At 28.9% G+C, this 20,004-nt stretch overlaps 2 protein-coding genes across 6 annotated transcripts; both read left to right on the top strand.

Moving 5' to 3' along the window:
- The first annotated feature begins 530 nt into the window (after positions 1-530).
- LOC106789363 (glutamate dehydrogenase, mitochondrial) lies at positions 531-7,527 on the top strand. Its single transcript, XM_014753509.1, has 9 exons — positions 531-694; positions 820-1,546; positions 5,209-5,409; positions 6,020-6,253; positions 6,337-6,494; positions 6,581-6,736; positions 6,819-7,029; positions 7,134-7,288; positions 7,403-7,527. The coding sequence occupies exons 2-9, from the start codon at positions 1,114-1,116 to the stop codon at positions 7,517-7,519; spliced, it is 1,665 nt and encodes a 554-aa protein (XP_014608995.1). The 5' UTR covers positions 531-694; positions 820-1,113; the 3' UTR covers positions 7,520-7,527.
- Positions 7,528-8,836: 1,309 nt separating this feature from the next.
- LOC106789362 (band 7 protein AGAP004871) lies at positions 8,837-19,067 on the top strand. 5 transcript variants are annotated; one of them, XM_014753505.1, is made up of 11 exons: positions 8,850-8,975; positions 10,175-10,304; positions 12,439-12,618; positions 14,409-14,476; positions 14,925-14,997; positions 15,830-15,912; positions 16,495-16,698; positions 17,274-17,329; positions 17,414-17,492; positions 17,580-17,681; positions 17,784-19,067. In XM_014753505.1, the coding sequence occupies exons 2-11, from the start codon at positions 10,223-10,225 to the stop codon at positions 17,880-17,882; spliced, it is 1,026 nt and encodes a 341-aa protein (XP_014608991.1). In that variant the 5' UTR covers positions 8,850-8,975; positions 10,175-10,222; the 3' UTR covers positions 17,883-19,067. The 5 variants fall into 5 exon arrangements, with proteins under 5 accessions (XP_014608992.1, XP_014608991.1, XP_014608990.1 ...); XM_014753504.1 differs by having other exon boundaries at positions 8,851-8,975; positions 14,409-14,518; XM_014753506.1 differs by lacking the exon at positions 12,439-12,618 and having other exon boundaries at positions 8,837-8,975; positions 14,409-14,518.
- The last annotated feature ends 937 nt before the right edge of the window (positions 19,068-20,004 follow it).

The raw sequence follows: 20,004 nt of genomic DNA, 5'->3' as shown, positions 1-20,004 counted from the left end.
GCACAATAAAACTATCATTTAAATTTAGCGCAAATGAGATAAGCGCAAGATGGCTGTCACAGTTTAACTTCCGTTGTACGCGTTAATATATAAAATAGAATTGTACATTCTCTACTTTAAAACAATCAAATTAAACGATATATAAAATATTTCTATACTATCTTGGTATAAAGATATATAAATATTAATAAAAAGAAAAGGAAAAAACAATTATAATTTTCCCAAATATAAAGCAAAAATCATTTCCTTTAAGTTTGTAATCTTGCACTATTGGTATGAGGAAAATAATTCTTTTACGTACGTAAACTTTGTTAATGCAATATAAAAGACCATAGAATTCTATTATTTGAGAGAAGATATTTAAATAATGTTAATAATTTTATATATATATTAATAAATTAGATTATAATTTCTTCTAGTTTGTATGCATACACGACTAGATGACGCTTGAGACAGTTGAGAGAACTTCTCTGAAAGGGGAGTTGCCTTCCTTGAAATTAAATTTATGAATCAATGATTGTATATATATATATATATATTTTGTCAAGTAGTATCGACAGAGAAAAAGCGGAGGAAGGTAGAAGGTTTGAGTAGAGTCAGTCGGTCGGTACACTGAATAGTTGGGAAGAAGATGAGGAAAGATTGGTAGTAGTAGATATAACACAAGTAGCCGACAAAGCAAACCAACGGTCAGGTAGGTACAAGAGAAGGGTAGGCAAAAAAGGGGTAAGTAGAAGGGAAGAAAAAGAAAAAGAAGGGCAGGGTAGTGAAGATTCAGGAGGGGAAAAAAACTAAAAATCGTCCACTACATTTGTTTAGGATTCGTGGCTGGTTATTGGATCATTACTTACTAGATACAAGGAGGAGGAATTGAAATTCAGAGAGAAGAAGAAAAAGAAGAGGGGGAAATAAAGAAGACGCTTAGAAGAAGCTTAGAAGACGCCTTAAGATAGAAGAAAATCAAATGGAGTAACTAAAAGGGAAACAGTGTTAAAAAGATAGAGACTATCCAGTTAGTCTACGTTCAAAAAGAAACAAGATAGTCGAAATTAGTCGTTCGGTGTTAACCACAAGTTTTTCCTGGGAATAATTAAGTAAAGAATAAAAAGAACAATGTTTCACGTGAGAAAATTGACGAGATCACCGATCGGTTTAAAACAGGTGCCTAGTAATGATGTCTTACGAGGTACACTAATTCGAGGTACAACAGCGGCCCTGCAAATGCGAGGTTACGCCGATCATCAAATTCCCGAACGTTTGAAGGATGTGCAAAATGCACCTAATCCCAAATTCTTTGACATGGTCGAATACTTTTTCCATCGTGCTTGCCAGATAGTCGAGGATAAGCTAGTTGAAGATATCGGCAAACGTTCGAGGATATCCGTCGAGGAACGTAAGAAAAAAGTTAAGGGAATATTAATGCTCATGGAACCATGCGATCACATACTTGAGACATCGTTTCCTCTTAGACGTGATTCCGGTGATTATGAAATGATCACAGGTTACCGTGCCCAACATTCGACACATCGTACACCTTGCAAAGGAGGTGTGTATATATATCATTTATTATTATTATTATTATTTATCTTATTTTTTGTTCAACTATCAGTAGAATTTATTTTCTTATTTTTTATTCATTGTTTTACTTTCCTTCTTTTGTTCACTGCTATACGCATGCTTTGAAGAAAACAAAAAAAGTATTTAAGTATTCTACTATACTCTCATTATTATACATATAAAACACTTATAATTTGCCGCGTTTGATAACAATGCATTATACGATTTAGCTGTTCAATTTTTGAACGACAGTTGAACTGATAACGAATAGAGTGTCTAATAAGTAATAAGTATTTAATCCTATCTCTTTTGCTATGAATATGTGTGTGTATATAGACTTTGTGTACCTATTCGTGTGTAAAATCAAATGAAAATACGTTATATAATTTCAGCTGATCAATATCACTTGAAATTTTGCCTAAAATAAATCTCTAATAATCAAGCAATTTCTAATAAAATATAAAGGTTAAATAATTTGCGTATATTTTAATATAAATTCGTTTTGGAAATACAAAATCGTGATTTAAACGTAGATTAATAGCATTTAATTTCGTTGCAAAAAAATATAGATTTATATATTTATATTATTATATTTAATATGGCCAATATCCATCCAATTGGGTCTCTTACGTCATCATCTTATATTTTACTCACATCAGAATCAATTTATCAAAGTGTGTTCAATATTTTTCATTTTATTATTCGCTTATCGAATGAATATTTATCGGAATGCAGCGTAAGTTTATTTTTCTTCTATTTTTCTTTTTCTTTTTTTTTTATATATATATGTTACGCACGTTTCTTAAATTTTAGTTTCCGGGTTTATTGAAAATATTCATGAAAACGTAAAGAAACGTTTATCGTTGGAAGATTAAAGGTAAGTTAATTGTAGACGACGTTTTTGATGGTTTGCAGTTTGGTTACATCACATATTTGTACGCGCACGTTCTTTCTTATTTGCAGATAAAGAGATAAAAAGATAATAAATGGAAAAAAGATAAATACTATCAATATTTTATATAAATTACACACAAGTTAAAGAAATGTTTTAATTATAAGTTAAATTATTTCATAAAATCAATCATTTTTTTTTCAAACAAAAAATTTAAACATTTCTTAATTTACAAAATTTTTTTAACTCTAAGGAGTAATGATTTATATATATATATATATATATATATATATATAGCTGTACATCATCCCACGTCTTTTTTATTCGCGAGCTCACTTTTATGGGTATAGTGTATCCGCGTATGTAAGGACTCTTCGCACACTTGTAACCATTTTTACGGCTTCAAAGCATACGAGGTTTTAACCTCGATACTAAAGAAGACTAAATTATCACCTAATTCTTCGACTGTGACGTAAAGACATCAAGAAAAAAAAAAAAAAAAAAGGAACCTGAAGAATCAAATATTTTGGTATATTTGGTATATTTAATTTTTATCTTATTCCCTTGTTTTTTCCATGTCTTCTCTTTTTCTTCTTGGGAGTTTGTATTTTTTCTTTTTTTTTTTTTTTAATTTAATTTAATTTAATTTTTAATTTCTTTTTTTTTGTTTTTTTGAGAAAATTTGAACAGCGAAACGTACATGAATTTTTCAATGATTGAGGTACCACTGTAACAATGAAGAAAATTGAATTAATTCACGGTCACGCGTACGTCTACGACTTTGTAAAAATACGAGGAATTAGCGTACTTCAATTTAAATTACATTTTTAACAGAAATGTACTCACACAAGTATCGAATTTCATTACGTGTTTCCTCAAACACACACACACACACATTTGTAGCTTAACAAATTAGTTTTCTATAGAAAATACTGATAAACGTAATATATAGTTTTTTGTTTTTTAGGACGTTTAAAATTTCACGAGAACATGATCGCGAAATAAGATCGGAAGAAAAATTATTTGAAAATATTTAAATATATTATCGTTTTTTTTTTTTTTTTTTTTAAAACGAGAGATAACATTTCCATGTACTAATTAGGTTGATAACGATAGGAGAAAATATTAGGGTGTTTTGTCATCGGGTAAAGAAAAATAACCGAACGAAAATATACTTTACGAATGAAATATTTCGAGCACGCCAATATACTCGTGCTTTTTATAGTTCATTATAAGATGTAACACCTGGGCTAATTGATTACGAAATATGACATCTTGCTATGACTTTTTTATCTTTTAATTGTTAGAATATCATCATGTGCGGGATAAAACTTAGCCAAATCAAATCAATTAAATAGAAAGAGAGAGGACGAAAATGTATAGTGCAGATGTTGTCCTTGTCCATCAAGATGACTCACCACTTAGTTATTTAAACGTAATAATTATTTTGTTTATCACAACCTGCTTATATATATACACAACACACATGTTGTTTCCCCATCACTCATATTCAAGCTTTATATTCAATATTTTATATCGAACGTGATAAAAATATGAAGTGAAAAAGAGGGCTGGGTACAAGTAGTACCAGAGGCAGGTCATATTTACATAGATTCTCGATAACTCGATAACTCGATTGACTGATCATATCGTTTGAATAAATCGTTCGTGAACTTGAGCATATCTCGAATACTTTGGTATATATATACAAAGGCGTGTGTGTTTGAAAAACTTAGCAATGATTACGTCGTCAAGAGAGATGTTGCCAAATGTTTGTTAGTAATCTGGCATCTAAATTAATCACACGATAAAACGATATAATATACGTTCTCAATGGCAATGACACGATATTTAAGGTCAATAACATTTCTAATTGGTTCTTCTCTTTTTTTCTATTGATTGATTTGATTTAATTATTTCATCGCTTTTTTTATGGTTCTTAATGATTGTTCTTTTTTTTGTTCTTTTTTTAAATTAAACAATTATTTGTATTGCATTAAAATGCATACAATTTTGTATGGTTTCAGTAATTAAGATAATTTACTGTTGGGTGCTGCATATTTATGAGAATATGTGCATTGTTATGCAGGTTATTGCTGCTTAGAAGTCTGAAAAGAAAATACTTCGTATTGTTAGATCTAATACTGGAATCTAATCGTTAACTAATCTATATGCGCAAACACATATATTAGTATACACTCAAGCATATCAGCTGTAACATTATACTTCTCTCCTAGTGATTGCCGATAACTGTAACAAAATTCCAGCGATATAGTAACAATCAATTTAAATGATTTAATCAATTGTATTTTATTATTTTATTTTTTGTGTGTGTTATTGATTTAAAATGAATTTATACGAATATTAATTTTCTCTTATTTATAAGTGAAGCTCATTTTTTAGAATAGATTTTATAATTTGTTAAGTCAACACACGACTCGTAACTGTTACGAATAAATTGTGTATGTTAAATGATTAGAATTAGAAATCCAAAATTCAACAAATGTTGCAATATGTATTTATCAATAATAACTATTGCAAATATGTACGAGCTTTGGAGAGGTAACGTTAATTTACTTGTATTTGTAAAATACAAGTATAATTGGTTGAAGTCAAATTATTATTTTTTAAATCCCTTCAAAACCTTGTTCACGAGTACGTCGACGTTCATCTAAAATAAATATTGAAAAAAGAAATTATAATTATTTCATATTATAAAAACAATTATTCTTACAATATAAAATTAATACTTTTTACAGGTATCCGTTTTTCAATGGATGTTTCTCGAGACGAAGTAAAAGCCTTGTCCGCATTGATGACGTTTAAATGTGCCTGCGTGGATGTACCTTTTGGTGGTGCTAAAGCTGGTATAAAAATCAATCCGAAAAACTATTCCGAACACGAGCTTGAAAAAATCACGAGAAGATTCACGTTGGAACTTGCTAAGAAAGGATTCATTGGTAAGCCTTATTAAAATTAATTGTAAGAGTAACGAATTTTTGAGATTTTCTATATCGAACAACAGAGATACCATTTTGGCATCTCAATCGACAGAATTTTGTTACGTCATTTCGTATGCCTGCCTGCCCGTCTGCTGCTGCGTCGACGTTATTTCATCTGTGATAATTTTAGATCAAATCTGTCGTAGAAAATCAACATTTGTGAGAGCTTGCTTAAAATAATCTCTATCCTTGTTCTTATTGTGTTATACCTAGCATATTGCAAAAGAACAAATTTCTTGCATTTTTTTTTTTATTTAAAGTCTCTTTCTTGTTCTTATCTTTATCTCTTGTACCTAAAAATAAAGTAATGCTAATATCTTTACAAGTAATAGTATTTATAACAATGAAGCGAGAACATAAAAAATAATCTGAACTCTTTGTATTTTTTCTTATCTGTTTCTTCTATACCTACAAATAATATAATATATTAGTATTTTTAAAAACGTAACGAGAACGGTAGAAAATAAAATGTAAGCTTCTCGCGGCAAACTAATTGTTATAATATATATATATATATATATATGTACATTAAATATTAATATAATAATTAGAATTAATATTTTTATAGGACCTGGTGTAGACGTACCTGCTCCTGATATGGGTACAGGAGAACGGGAGATGTCTTGGATTGCTGATACCTATGCGAAAACGATCGGTCATTTGGATATTAATGCTCATGCTTGTGTAACTGGTAAACCTATTAATCAGGGTGGAATTCATGGAAGGATATCTGCGACTGGTCGCGGAGTATTTCACGGACTGGAGAATTTTATTAACGAAGCTAACTTTATGAGTATGATTGGTACGTACCGTTAATCATATAAAATTGTTGTTTTCTTTTTAAAGAATTAAAATTTTAATGAAGTAGTGTGTCTTGATTCGTAGGTACCACGCCTGGTTGGGGTGGAAAAACTTTCATCATCCAAGGTTTTGGTAATGTTGGTTTGCATACAATGCGTTATTTACATCGTGCTGGAGCTGCCTGCATAGGAGTCATTGAACATGACGGTGCGATCGTCAGTGAGGAAGGCATCGATCCAAAAGTACTAAATCTAAACATTCATTTTTCATATAAACTTATCATATCAAATATAAATTGTCATTTGAATATATATTTGTTTTATTTCAGCAACTAGAAGATTACCGTATCGAAAATGGTACGATTGTAGGTTTTCCTGGTGCCAAACCGTACACGGGTGAGAATCTAATGTACGAACCTTGCGATATATTTATACCCGCTGCTGTAGAAAAAGTTATTACCAAAGATAACGCGTGCCGTATTCAGGTAAATATTTGTATTTAATTATAAATGATACAAAAAATGATATGAATATTCTTTTTATCGTATTTTTGCTTGTTTCTTTTAGGCAAAAATAATAGCCGAAGCTGCCAATGGTCCAACGACTCCAGCTGCCGATCAAATACTCATTGAAAGAAACATACTCGTTATACCAGATCTTTATATTAACGCTGGTGGTGTTACAGTTTCTTTCTTCGAATGGTTGAAGAATTTAAATCACGTGTCGTATGGTCGTTTAACTTTTAAATACGAACGAGAATCTAATTATCATTTACTTGGTTAGTTAAATGCAATATTATAGCAATATTTAATATGGTAACTTATCCAGATTAGAAATAATTTCATTCATTAAATAAATCATTTTTCGTTTGTTGTGTTACAGAATCTGTACAAGAATCATTGGAACGTAGATTTGGTCGTGTTGGTGGTCGTATTCCTGTTACTCCTTCAGAAGCTTTTAATAAGCGTATTTCTGGTGCATCTGAAAAAGATATTGTACATTCAGGATTAGATTATACAATGGAACGATCTGCCAGGGTAGGTTCTTTTTTAATATTTCATGACAATTTTTAATAATAACATTCATATTTTTTGTTCTATTTATATTTTATATATTAAAATAATAATAAATGATATATTATTTTTTCATAGGCCATCATGAAGACCGCTATGAAGTTTAACCTTGGACTTGATCTGAGGACGGCAGCTTACGCAAACTCGATTGAAAAAATCTTTACAACTTATTCCGAGGCTGGTCTCGCTTTTTAAATGCTAGTCAAGAAAAAAGAAAGACGAAACAAAAATTTATTATACGTAATAGGAAGAATACGATAACGGAATGTTATCAAAAAAATGATCATAAAAGTCAGTATTTTAAAGATTACTCATAATTGATCACTGGTGTAACTTTGACCATAAGACCAAACGTGTTCCATGTACATTGTTTCACACATCAATCTTTAAACTCGCCGTAATAATTTGCCTAAGTGGAAGTGGATATACACTTATCAAAAATATTTATATATATATTTAATAATATACTTATGAGAGGATTACGCGATGAATTATTATAAGTATCATTAAATTGCACGAAAATTACGAGCAATAAAAATTAATTAATACCGTTCACAAGTCGTTTGTCTAACCAAAGGGGATTATAAGACCAGTGCATTTTTATATTTCAATTTTTATTCGTCGGTTGTAATAATTATAATACTAAAAATAGTAATAATAATAATAATAATAATAATAATAATAATAATAATAGTAATAATAATAATAATACATCCACTTCAGGATAAAAGTGAAAGTTTAAAAATGCTATTTATAAAGAAGAAAGAAAAGCTGTTTTTAATAAATTAAGAAATATAATGCATTATACATTAATATTGTCATACATTCTAGCCTGATGTTAATAAACACATGATCATAAACGAAAATTTTATTTTATATTTATTTCATTTATATTAATTACTATATTTATTATAGGATAATTCATGTATTCATTGGTTATTGACCCTCTTACGAATCCTTGAACCTTTTACGTATGCTTTACGTGTAAAAAAGTTAAGCTCGATAGTTGGGACACATGCTTTTATTCTCACATATAACATTTAAAAGCTTTTCATATACCTATAGCTGCTTAGTTATACTTAATAAACAATATTTAAAACGTGTTTCGTTTAAAAAAACTTCTGACTAGTGTCCGACCTTCATATAAACTTTAACAATTTTTCAAATATCTAAAACCAAAAATATGTATATATGATTGAATGTAATAATATTGTGCAATAATATTCCAAGTAATTACTATCAAATGAATTTCACTTATTATTTTTTGTTTAATTTATTGGCTCGAATATTCTACAGACAACGAAAATTAAATTCTGATTCTAATCTTGAATGATCCTTCGGACAGGGGTGTTTCGTTTTTAGATGATGATGTATTAAAAATGGGCAATTTTTAAATTTTTCTAACGATGAAACAGTTTTATATTTCGAAAGGACTGTGTTTGAACGTTTTAATGACAAGGGGTCAGCACCGTTTGAAAGTGGAAGGGTATCGGTACGCAAGGACGAACTGCGCGTAGTCGAGTTATAGTGATAAACCAATGTCTACTACTAGTTAGGGTGGCGGTCGTCGTCTCGTACAAAAGTCTCTGAAGCCACGACGACGTCCACATTGTGTCTACATTTTCATTTGTGTAAGAAGAAACGACACAAGGTGATCAAAACTTTATAAAATATTATTCTCATTTTATTACTTGTACATTACCCTTTTTTCATTTTTTTCTTTTTTTTTTTTTTTTTCTTAAACCCAATATCATTTCTTATGTTATTTTTCTTGTTCCAATTACATCAGGGATGTAACATACATCCCTTTGGAAAAATGCAAAAAGAAAAAAGGCATAAAAAAAATATGATGGATTCTAAAACAATTTATTTAATTATATGAATTCGTTTTAAAATATTTTTTGTTTATTTATCTATATACAATTGAATAAAATGTATGATTTTGATCTAAAAATTGAGAACAGAATTTTCTGATGAAGTATCTCACTTGTTTCATATATGTGCCGGTAATTATGAATAATCGATGAATATTAAAGGGATATTTTATGATTTACTCTTCGAACAGGTTTTAATTATAATATAAGATAAATTGTTAAATGAATGTTCTTTTTTCTCCATTTTTTTTGACTCAATCAAAAATATTTATCCTATTATAAGAGAGAAAGACAACAGAGAACTTTATCGTGTGTCAACAACATGTTTTCTATTAGATATTATCTCGATGAGATATTACCAAGGATGCTTTATGTTTTGTTGTCTTGATTTATGTCGTTTACATAGGAAAAAATTTTTTTACAATGTAAAAAAATTAAAATTATATTTTAAAGGGACGAGTTTTTTTTTTCTCTTCTTTTATTTTGTTTTTGCGACAGAGATAAACAAGTGCTTTCAATATTATAAATACGTAATTTAAATAGGGGAGGGGAGTGTTGTTTTAGCCGATTAATTATTGCTGATTAATCTATACGGATTCCAAAGTGAAAATAAAATTGCATGAATTATTAAATTGGCTTTTAGACCGTTATCATGTGGTAAAATCGTAAAATGGTTCTAGAAATAAGTTTAACGAGCATTTTTATCTTTTAATCCATATAACTGTTGAAGTACGCGTAAACAGGACGAAAAAAAGCTTCATTTTAATAATTCACCATTCTTTTCAAGATAATAAAAAAATTATCTAATCTAATAATAATAATAATAATAATAATAATATAATCACATAGATTTGTGATACATACGTGTGTGTTTGTGCGTTCAAAGAGATTTTTTTTTTAAATAAAAATTGACGGTATTATTTATTTTTCTTTAAATAAATATATTTGTAATAATTGAAATATGAAATGATTTTAGGTGGCGAAATTTGAATCTCGTGTTAATCCCATAGAAGTATCTCTTCCTATGGCGACTTTAACTAATGGTAATGGGTCTACGATTCAGATTAACACGCGTCCTGATGATATACGAAATCGTATTATCGGAGGTAAGATATTATTTTTTGCTGGTTTTATAAATTTCGAGTCTAAAATTTATTTTTCGATTAAATTTTTTTTTGTTCTCAATATTTAATTTATTTTCTCATAACTTCTCAATTAATCCACGTAATAATAAAAATAAATTCATTGTTTTACAATGGATCTCTAAAAAAAAAACCCAATTTTTCCTTTTTAAGTATAATCAGCATCATTTAATATTATTGAATCGACACGTCGTTGTTTGAAATTATTAGATATAGTAAACGATAATGTGAATTTGGGTATGAATGAATTATTCCTTATGTGTAAAGAAGCAATCTTTATTTTATCGTAGTGAACGTTTCAACTCTAAGCAAAGTTTACCTAACCATATATAAAATATAATACTAACTGGAAGAGAATTCGTAGATATTTTACGCGATTATATTTATAACAATATATTTTTTGATAAATATATATTCATTCTGTATTTTTAATAATATTAATTGAATTATTTAATATACATAGGGTTGGGTTAGAAAAGTTTTGTTTCTTTTAAAAAGAAACAATTTTGTTTTTGGATCAAACTTTCATTTTTATTTAAAAAACAAAAATGATAAGATTTTGTTTTTGTTGTTGTTGTTGTTGTTGTTAAGGTTTAAAACTTAAGAATCTATTTTCGTAACTGTTATGAATCACGTTAGATTTTATTAAATTACAGCCGGTCAATAATGTGTTGAAAGCTATCGGAAATGTTAAAGATCGTTTACTGACGATTAGAAATGTTGCCTCTTTGATCTTTGTAAAGTAAATGTTAAATGATTCAATTAACAAGTAAATATGTGTGTAAGTTTTCATTAATTTGTGTTTTATCAAATTATTATTAAACATACTCTACAGCTTAGATAATGATAATATTCTAACGAAGATAATATGAAACTCGGATGAACGCGGTGACAACATTAAAATCACACTTTAATTGATATTTTATGTAAAAGAAAAGAAACATAATGAAATGAAGAAAATCTTTAATAGTAAGAAAATAGTATGAGGGAACATTAATCAGCCAGTTATAGTTGAACTTGGTTACTCTATAGCATTCACCTTGCATTTACTTAATATATACACGATCTTCATCTTTGAGTTAGAAATAAAGTTCGAGACTTATCTATACACGTGGAAAGAAAATCGATGAAAAAAAGAACCATTGTATTATAATGTTATACAAATTCTAACGAGAAAATTCGTTCTACCTTGTAATCCCCCTGTGATCAATAAAAAAAAAAATGTAAAAAAAGAAACTCGGAAAATAGCACGTTGACGTGTGACATTTTCGCTCTAGAAAAAGAAAAAGAAAAAGAAAAAGAAAAAGAAAAAGAAAAAGAAAAAGAAAAAGAAAAAGGAAATGAAAGAAGTAGGCAGACTGGACGTAAACATTAAAAATTCAGCCGATGATAATACAAAATTCTAATGGCTTACAACGAACGTCCATTTTTTCCAATTATGTTAAATAAATAAATAAACAATACATATATATATATATATAAAATAAAAGATAAAACAGGAAATAGAACATCGACGTGCGACATTTTAATTGGAAAAAAAAAAAAATACGAAAGGAAATGGAAAAGTAGTCAAGATAGATATTGGTATTAACGAAGATAGTAGAAAATATTCTGACAATCGACATTACTCTTTCGTAAAATTCATTTTATCCTATAATATTATGGTGAAGAAATAAAACAATAAAAAAGAAAAAAAAAAGAAAGAAAAAACGTGAAGTAAAAGCATTGTATTTACCATTGGAAAAAGAAAAAAAAGAAGAAAAGAAGAAAGAAAGAGTATATAAGAGTACATAAAAGTAGAAGTAGAAGAAAGGGGTTGGTTGAAAAGTAGGCAAACTGGACATTGATAAAATAAAAAAAAAAAAAGAGTAGGTCAGAGTTATAGGAGAGAAAAGGAGAATAGAAAGGATAGAGGGGTGGGTGGGTGCCCGGTGGTGCGCGCATTTCGCGCATGCCACTACGAGAAGAGAAAGATAGATAGGATTTTATCCGTGTGAGTGAGTGGGTGGTTGAACACGGCCAGACAAGGGTGCAAAATATCCGTAGCCAAAGAGTGTGATACCTTACGAATCTCCAATCATTTTCCTTTTACACGTAGGGTACCTTAAAATCGAACCTACATCGAGAAAGAAACAGGGAGGGGCAAGCAAGCAAGCAAGCAAGCAAGTAAGCAAGCAAGAGAGGGAGGGTGGGATAGAAAGGGAGAGGGAACAATTCACTGACTTAGGTCAACGGGTCACTGGGTACGTCGCTAGTAACATTTTCGTTATGACGGACGGTAAGCTTCAAAATGTTCAATTACAAGATACAATAATTCATTTATACAAACATTCATTTGAATCGATTAGTTGTTTATCGCGTCCACAAAAAGAAAATTATTAAAACTTATAAAAGAGAGTGTCACACACACACAGGGAAGTTGGACAGGTTACAAATTTTGCAGAACATTACATCTTATTATTAATCGAAATATATTTTTAACCTCTCCAACACTTTTATTAATTATTCATTTGAATCTTTCAATTGTGTGGTCGTCGTATTATAACGAATTATAATCAATTTTTTATCGAGCGTCTATGTACGTATAGGTGCGGTTGATTCGTTTCAATTTCTATTATTTTCTATTATAGAGTTATATTATTATTATGATTGTGTGTGTGTGTGTTTAAATGTCAATTTATGAAATATTTTGAACAAATGATGTGCGAATGATTTTTTAGATATTAGATCGATTTTTATATCGATATATTGCTTTTTTTGAATATAATACGTGTAAGTGTTATATATGAATGTAAATTTATTCTGTTCGTCGATCTACGTAGTTTTCTTGGAAAGGACGCGCGTTTTTCTATCTATCTATGTATGCATGTATGTATATACGAATATATCGATCCGTAATTCTTATTCTTTTTCTTTTGATGTGTTGTTATCGTTAATAAGATCGATTCTGTGTTTAAATGAGTTATTGAGCGAGAATTACTTGAGGGTTTACTGGTTATACACCGTTTATTACGTTTTCTAGTTAGTATTGTCAACAATATTCTTCCTTCTCTATTTGTTATCGAAAATATATTAAGAAACAAAAATAATACAAAAATAATAAAGAAAGAAAAATAATTAATCTAAAAATTATAATAAATTGTAGGAAATCTTTATCAAAGATTATAGAAATTGTGCACATTTCATTTTTCAATTTCGGCGTAATTTTTGTTTACTTATAAACCAACTTTACACAAGCGGTACATGCATATATGTATATATTGCATAGTGCAAGTATATGCAAGTGTATCCCTATATCGATCTTGAATTACGAGGAAAATAACACATTTGTTTACGTCTATTGTATTTTTGTGACAATAACAAAAAAAAACAAAACAAAAAAAAAACTAGATAATAATAATAAAGTAGTAAGAAAAAAAGAGAGAGATTACAATCTTGCAAGTACTTTTGTTATCTACGAACTGTGCACATGTTATAATGACAAGAGATTAACAAGCTATCGTTCATCTAAGAGGATGATGATGATATATTATTGGTTGGACTATATAAACACTTATTAGTTACCAGCTAGACTGGAAAACCCTTTTGAGATAGTTCAAGAGTACCGGTTAAAGTCTTTCTTTTTCTTTATTAAGAAAACAAGCCCTAACGAAAGAACTAATTCGCAGAATACTAACGAGACAATAACAGTTCTCATGTCAGCTTGTAAAATCAAGTCAAGTATATCTTCCTTTCTTATTATCGTATCTCATTTTTTTGAGTAATTTTTATTTTTAAGTATAAAAAAACATAACGAATATTTTTGTTAGAAATTTGTTCGAATATATTTTACTCAGATTTTGGGCTCGTATAAATTCGTAACCGATTTAAATATCGAATTTAACGTATGCCCTAATTAATAACTTGGTTCAATCGGATGGACAAATAATCAACAACGCTCATACATTTGATTTTAAATGATAAAACAATTTCTATTGAGAAACGATTTGTCTGTATTTACATATTTCAAATAATTATTATTCGATGAAATTATATAATGAATAAATTGTTTGTGTTTCATCGTTTCAGCGGAAGATTCAACACAAACCGATTCAACAACCTGCGGTAATATCCTGGTGATATTGTCGTGGATTTTGGTAATTTTTACTATGCCGTTTTCGCTGTTCGTTTGTTTCAAGGTAAAATATTACGAAAGTGTACAGGGTATTCAGAAGGTTTCTTTTTTCTTTTTTAACGGTCACTGTATAAACAGCTATCACCCTCGTTGCATTATTAATAGAACGGACGATTGACCTCCAAGCGTCGTTGACGTTCTATAAAAGATGTTGTGAATTCTGTTAATAGTAAAACACCATATAGTTTTATATATATTCGAGAGATTTATATAACAATAATAAAATGTTGATTATATATAAATTGAAATTTTAATTTAAGCTTTTTTTAAATCTTAAATCTTAAATCTAAGTTTAAGTGTGTTTCATTTAATTAAGAGTCTCAAATGAATAACTCGTTTTAGATTATTATTTGTATTTATAATTTAATCAATTATTGATTATTACATTTTACATAATATTACGTTTGTAGGTTGTACAGGAATACGAAAGAGCTGTTATATTCCGATTAGGTCGTCTTCTATCCGGTGGTGCGAAAGGTCCTGGTAAGTTTTCAATACTGAGATTAATGAATAACAACAAAATATATGAAAATAAATAGGTACGTGTATCTGACGGTATCAAACGGTTTTGATAAGTTTCAATAACCGATTATATCGATTTTGTTGTATATGTTACTACGACTTTTGTTGTATATGTTGTATATGCCTAGTCCGCAAACTTTTCTTTGCCATTTTATGAACCTTTGCAGATTGATTTATACCGCGAAAAGGTACTCTACGTGTAGCCAAAAATGTACATTTTAATTTAATATAAAAATCATTAAAATTCGCTTGTTCTAAGTATAAAAAATATTTGCCGAAACTTTTCAAAGAAATGGCAAAGATGCACAATTTTATACAGCATTGCATTCTCTAACATTTTTTGAAGTTTACATGCTAAATTTATAACTCGACATGGTATTCTACGCGTAACATATGTTGCGTATGGCTGCGTGTGCCTGTCCCGAGAATGTATTCTTTTCAACGTTGTTTAAATAGTAATTTGATATTCTATAGAATATCAAAGTATTATGTTCGATGCCTAGGAAAAATTGGAAGAATTTTTCAATTTCCGACTTAGTCTGAAGGCCCTTCACATTCATAGTAATGCCGAGGATTTACTAGTAATGCTTGATTCCCGGCTTTGACGGTAACATATACAACAATACAAAAATAAATAAATAAAAATAAAAAACAAAAAATACGCGTATGCACACATAAAAACAAAAAGATACATATACTACCTTAAAAAAAAAAAATTGATAGAACAAAAATGTATAAATAAACGATAATAATACATTGTGAATAATTGAAAATAAAAATATAATTTTTGTAGGAATTTTCTTCATTCTACCCTGCGTTGACAATTACGCTCGTGTTGATTTGCGTACGAGAACTTATGATGTTCCACCCCAAGAGGTATGTGTTTATAATTAATATTGAATTTATATTCGTTAAATGGTCAACGGCCATGACGCGTTGAAAGCACTAAGTATCGTTCGATTACTAAAGTCAAGCAGTGTTGGGCACGGGTTAGTACTTCGATGGGTGACCGATTTTTGGGAACACACCCCTGTGTGAATAAATTAATAATAAATAATAATTATTATTTCTGTTATTATTATTTATTATAATATTAATTGATGTTAATTTCATTTAATTTGTATGTCAACGGGGTTAAGAACACAGCACACGGTGGTGTGTTCCCGTGTGTTGTGTTGACGCCAAGACACTCTGCCTATAGCTGGTCTCAAACCCAAACAGACAAGGGAGGAGACAAAGGGACAGGGTTGTTCGAGGGTTGAAGCTAGCAGCAACCTACTCTCGGTTAAAAACAATAAAATCGCAATAAAATAAAAAGCTAATTATAACAGGAAAAAGTTCTAACAAAAAAAAGAAGAAGAAGAAGAAGAAGATAATTTTCTTGAATAAATTTCTCAATGCTTAGGTAATGTAGGTATTAAAAGATAACGAAAGTGAAACGTATCGATTATTTTACAGGTATTAACAAAGGACAGCGTTACAGTGTCAGTCGATGCAGTCGTTTATTATCGTGTTAATAATGCTACTATATCTATCGCCAATGTGGAAAATGCACATCACAGTACAAGACTTCTCGCTCAAACGACACTTCGAAATACTATGGGTACGAGACCATTACATGAAATACTTAGCGAACGTGAAACTATTTCTGGTAACATGCAGGTACGTTATTTAATATTCGTTCTCAACTATTCGATTTTGATTCAATTAATTATGTAACGTGATCTTAGAAAAATACTTAGAATTATCGATCGAACTGTTTATTTGACAAATTATTAAGCGTAGAAATGAATTCGCGGGGATTTGTCCCCCTTTTAAAAAAAACAAATTTAATATTGTATTTATTTAAGGCATTGAATTCATTTCTATTGTACATCTATTAATTTTTAAATGTAAAGATAATTCTTAAAGTTATATGTATACACGTTTGTCGTATTATAACAAATGTTTTTTTTTATTTTACCGATTTTTAGTATAATTATTAAATATATTTATTATCACATATAAAAATATCAAGTACCTTTTGACAAGAATAATTTTCCAAAATAGAGAAGTAATTTTTTAGAACCGTAAACTGTTTAATTGTGTTAAAGTATAAAGAAAAAAAAAGTGTTATCTTTTAAGTTATTTAATTTAATTATTAAATATAGTATACATTTGTATTATATACTCGTACATATACACATACACATACGTAAGGCTATATGTAAAAGAAAATTGATTAAGGTGCATCATAGATTTCCTTGGATGAAGCCACCGATACGTGGGGTATAAAAGTTGAACGAGTTGAAATGTAAATATTTTCATGAAAAATCATTTTAATTTGACATATGTTAATATATATTTTCATTAAATAAATCAATGAAATGTTTAATAGCAAAGACGTACGGCTACCTGTTCAATTGCAACGAGCAATGGCTGCAGAAGCAGAAGCTGCACGGGAAGCACGTGCTAAGGTAACTTTTTATTTCAATTATTATTCATCGTTGTGTTTCATACACCTATATATGAAAATGATTCTATGATTTTGTATATTTAATTAGGTAATCGCTGCTGAAGGCGAACAGAAGGCAAGTAGGGCATTAAGAGAAGCATCCGAAGTAATCGGAGATTCACCTGCAGCATTACAATTACGTTACCTCCAGGTAAGAACAACAATCTTAATCATATTGTTATCATTATAAAATAGAATTGTAAGATCAAAAATATATTTAATAATGAATTTTATTTTGTTTGTTTAATCGTAGACGCTTAATACAATTTCGGCTGAAAAGAATTCGACGATCGTATTTCCATTGCCGATTGACATGCTCACATATTTTATGAAAGCTAAAGAAATGTCTTAATTCGATGTATTAATTATTATTATTCCAATGACGTATATTCGATATGTCCCATAAGAGTAAAAGAAAAATGAAATGAAAAAAAAGAAAAAAAAAAAGGAAATGGTTAACAGTGGAAAGTTTTCAGATGATCGATCTAATATTTGATGATCGTATCACACACTTACATACACACATATACGTATTCGTTACGTTTAAACAAGACTTGAATCAGACGAAAAAGGGCAGAGTTGCCAATATTAGACCAAATTTCAACCCTTTTTACTATAATATTACATACTACAGGCCATAAGATTAAATATATTTGTGTTAAACGAGAAAAAAAGAGAAAAAAAAAACAAACGAACGAACGAACGACAGTTTGCGACGTTTATTAGAATTTTTGATAGCAAATAATATAATTAAAAAAGAAAAAAAAGGAATACTAAAAGCATTAATCGATATTTTTGGATGAGCTTATAATATAAGATCGCATTGATCTACTTGTGAATAAATAAAAAGTAATGAATTAAAACGATGAGAGAAATAATATCGGATTCAAAGAAAACGCAAATTGACGTTTTTAATTTCAATCAAAAAATCGTAATTAATAAAAAAAAACGAGTAATAACATCGAAACAAAATATGCGCTATGATTTAACGCGAGTACACGAAATAAATATACGAGAGTACGTTTGATGTTAAATCTAATATCTAATTGTAAACTATTCACAATATCGTACGTTTACTTTATCGCGTAAAAATTGTGGCTCTCATAAAAAAGAAATTCAACATAATTTTACACTGCCAATCTAAGCACGATAGATTTTTCATAATTATTCCGATAAGAACAAATTCTTCATTTCGTACAAGTGTTTGCACCATTTTACAAGACCAAATATGGAATTGATTAATCTTCGATAAGAAATTAAATAATTATCAATAAGAATACGTTTATTTGGAATTATATGGAATCATAAGAATCTTAAGATTATGTAGAAAAGTATTTATATATATATTATACAATACAATTTCTAATATATACTGACCAATACAGACGACTTAATAACGTAGAGACATTTGAAATGTAACAAAATTTGCAAATAATAGAACATCGACTATTAAACAATATAGAAAAAAGAAGAAAACAATAGAAGAAATATATACATATATGTGTGCTCATAATTATGAAAGTGGTCTAAGTCAAAATAAAAAAAAAATTCGTTTCTTAGTTATTTCACACACACCACATTATTTTCAACTAAATTAATTCAATGTAATTTTAAGACGATATTGTCAAAAATTAACCGTTAGATAGTGTTTGTTATTTCAATATTATACAGAATTCATTTTTAATGTTCAAATGTAATCCTTTAAATATCTCGAAACAAGAGATATATAACTTAGACCACTTTCATAATTATGGGCACACATATATTAGAATCTCTAAGAAAATGTTTGTTTTCATTTTTTTCTGTAGAAAATATCGACGATTATTGAAAATATTTTAATTACGTTTAAATTTAATCGATTTACCGTAATTCAATTATTATCGTTAACGATTAATTTTGTTTTATCTCGATCGTAACAGGAAAGGGAAATAATATATCTGCTTTGACACCACTTAAGGTTTTCTAGCGTATAATAAAAATCGCCTATTCATTTTTAGATGGCACTAAAATAATAGTCGCGAACCGATCAAAATTGATCTCTTTTAATGTCGCGTCGTCGTTTTATTCGAATGAAAGAAAAAGATCGAATGGCAGAGCTTTAATAATAGCATCGTCGTTTCAAATATTTATAAACAAATCGTAACGGCCTGTAATGATAAATGGTCTAGCATCGGTAACTCTTTCTTTTTCTTTTCTTTCTCTCTCTCTCTCTCTCTCTCTCTCTCTCTCTCTCTCTCTCTCTTTCTTCTCCTCTTTCTCTTTCTACCTTTCTATATTACTATTTTTTTCCAGCAACATATTGCGTTTACATATGGTGCTTATTAAGAAAGGTCTTTCTCTCTTGGTTAGAGATTAAAATAATAATAATAATACTAATAATAATAATAAAATTAAAGAAATAACAGTAATATTAAATTTTTCAATTTTGAACGTTAGGACTTTGAACAATTTTTCCTCTAACTATTCATTAGGTT

The sequence above is a fragment of the Polistes canadensis genome, unplaced genomic scaffold, assembly GCF_001313835.1.
Source record: "Polistes canadensis isolate GaletaPanama2010 unplaced genomic scaffold, ASM131383v1 scaffold_181, whole genome shotgun sequence".
In the NCBI taxonomy this organism is placed as follows: Eukaryota; Metazoa; Arthropoda; class Insecta; order Hymenoptera; family Vespidae; genus Polistes; species Polistes canadensis.
This window is presented reverse-complemented; position numbering and strand designations above follow the sequence as displayed.

Bases quoted from the DNA above. Each gene is read 5' to 3' on its own strand.
- LOC106789362 (XM_014753504.1), top strand. From the start codon at position 10,223: ATGGCGACTTTAACTAATGGTAATGGGTCTACGATTCAGATTAACACG. The intron at 15,913-16,494 runs GTATGTGTTTAT...ATTATTTTACAG, and splicing joins ATGATGTTCCACCCCAAGAG to GTATTAACAAAGGACAGCGT. The intron at 16,699-17,273 runs GTACGTTATTTA...GGTGCATCATAG, and splicing joins CTATTTCTGGTAACATGCAG to ATTTCCTTGGATGAAGCCAC.
- LOC106789363 (XM_014753509.1), top strand. From the start codon at position 1,114: ATGTTTCACGTGAGAAAATTGACGAGATCACCGATCGGTTTAAAACAG. The intron at 5,410-6,019 runs GTAAGCCTTATT...ATATTTTTATAG, and splicing joins TGCTAAGAAAGGATTCATTG to GACCTGGTGTAGACGTACCT. The intron at 6,495-6,580 runs GTACTAAATCTA...GTTTTATTTCAG, and splicing joins AGGAAGGCATCGATCCAAAA to CAACTAGAAGATTACCGTAT.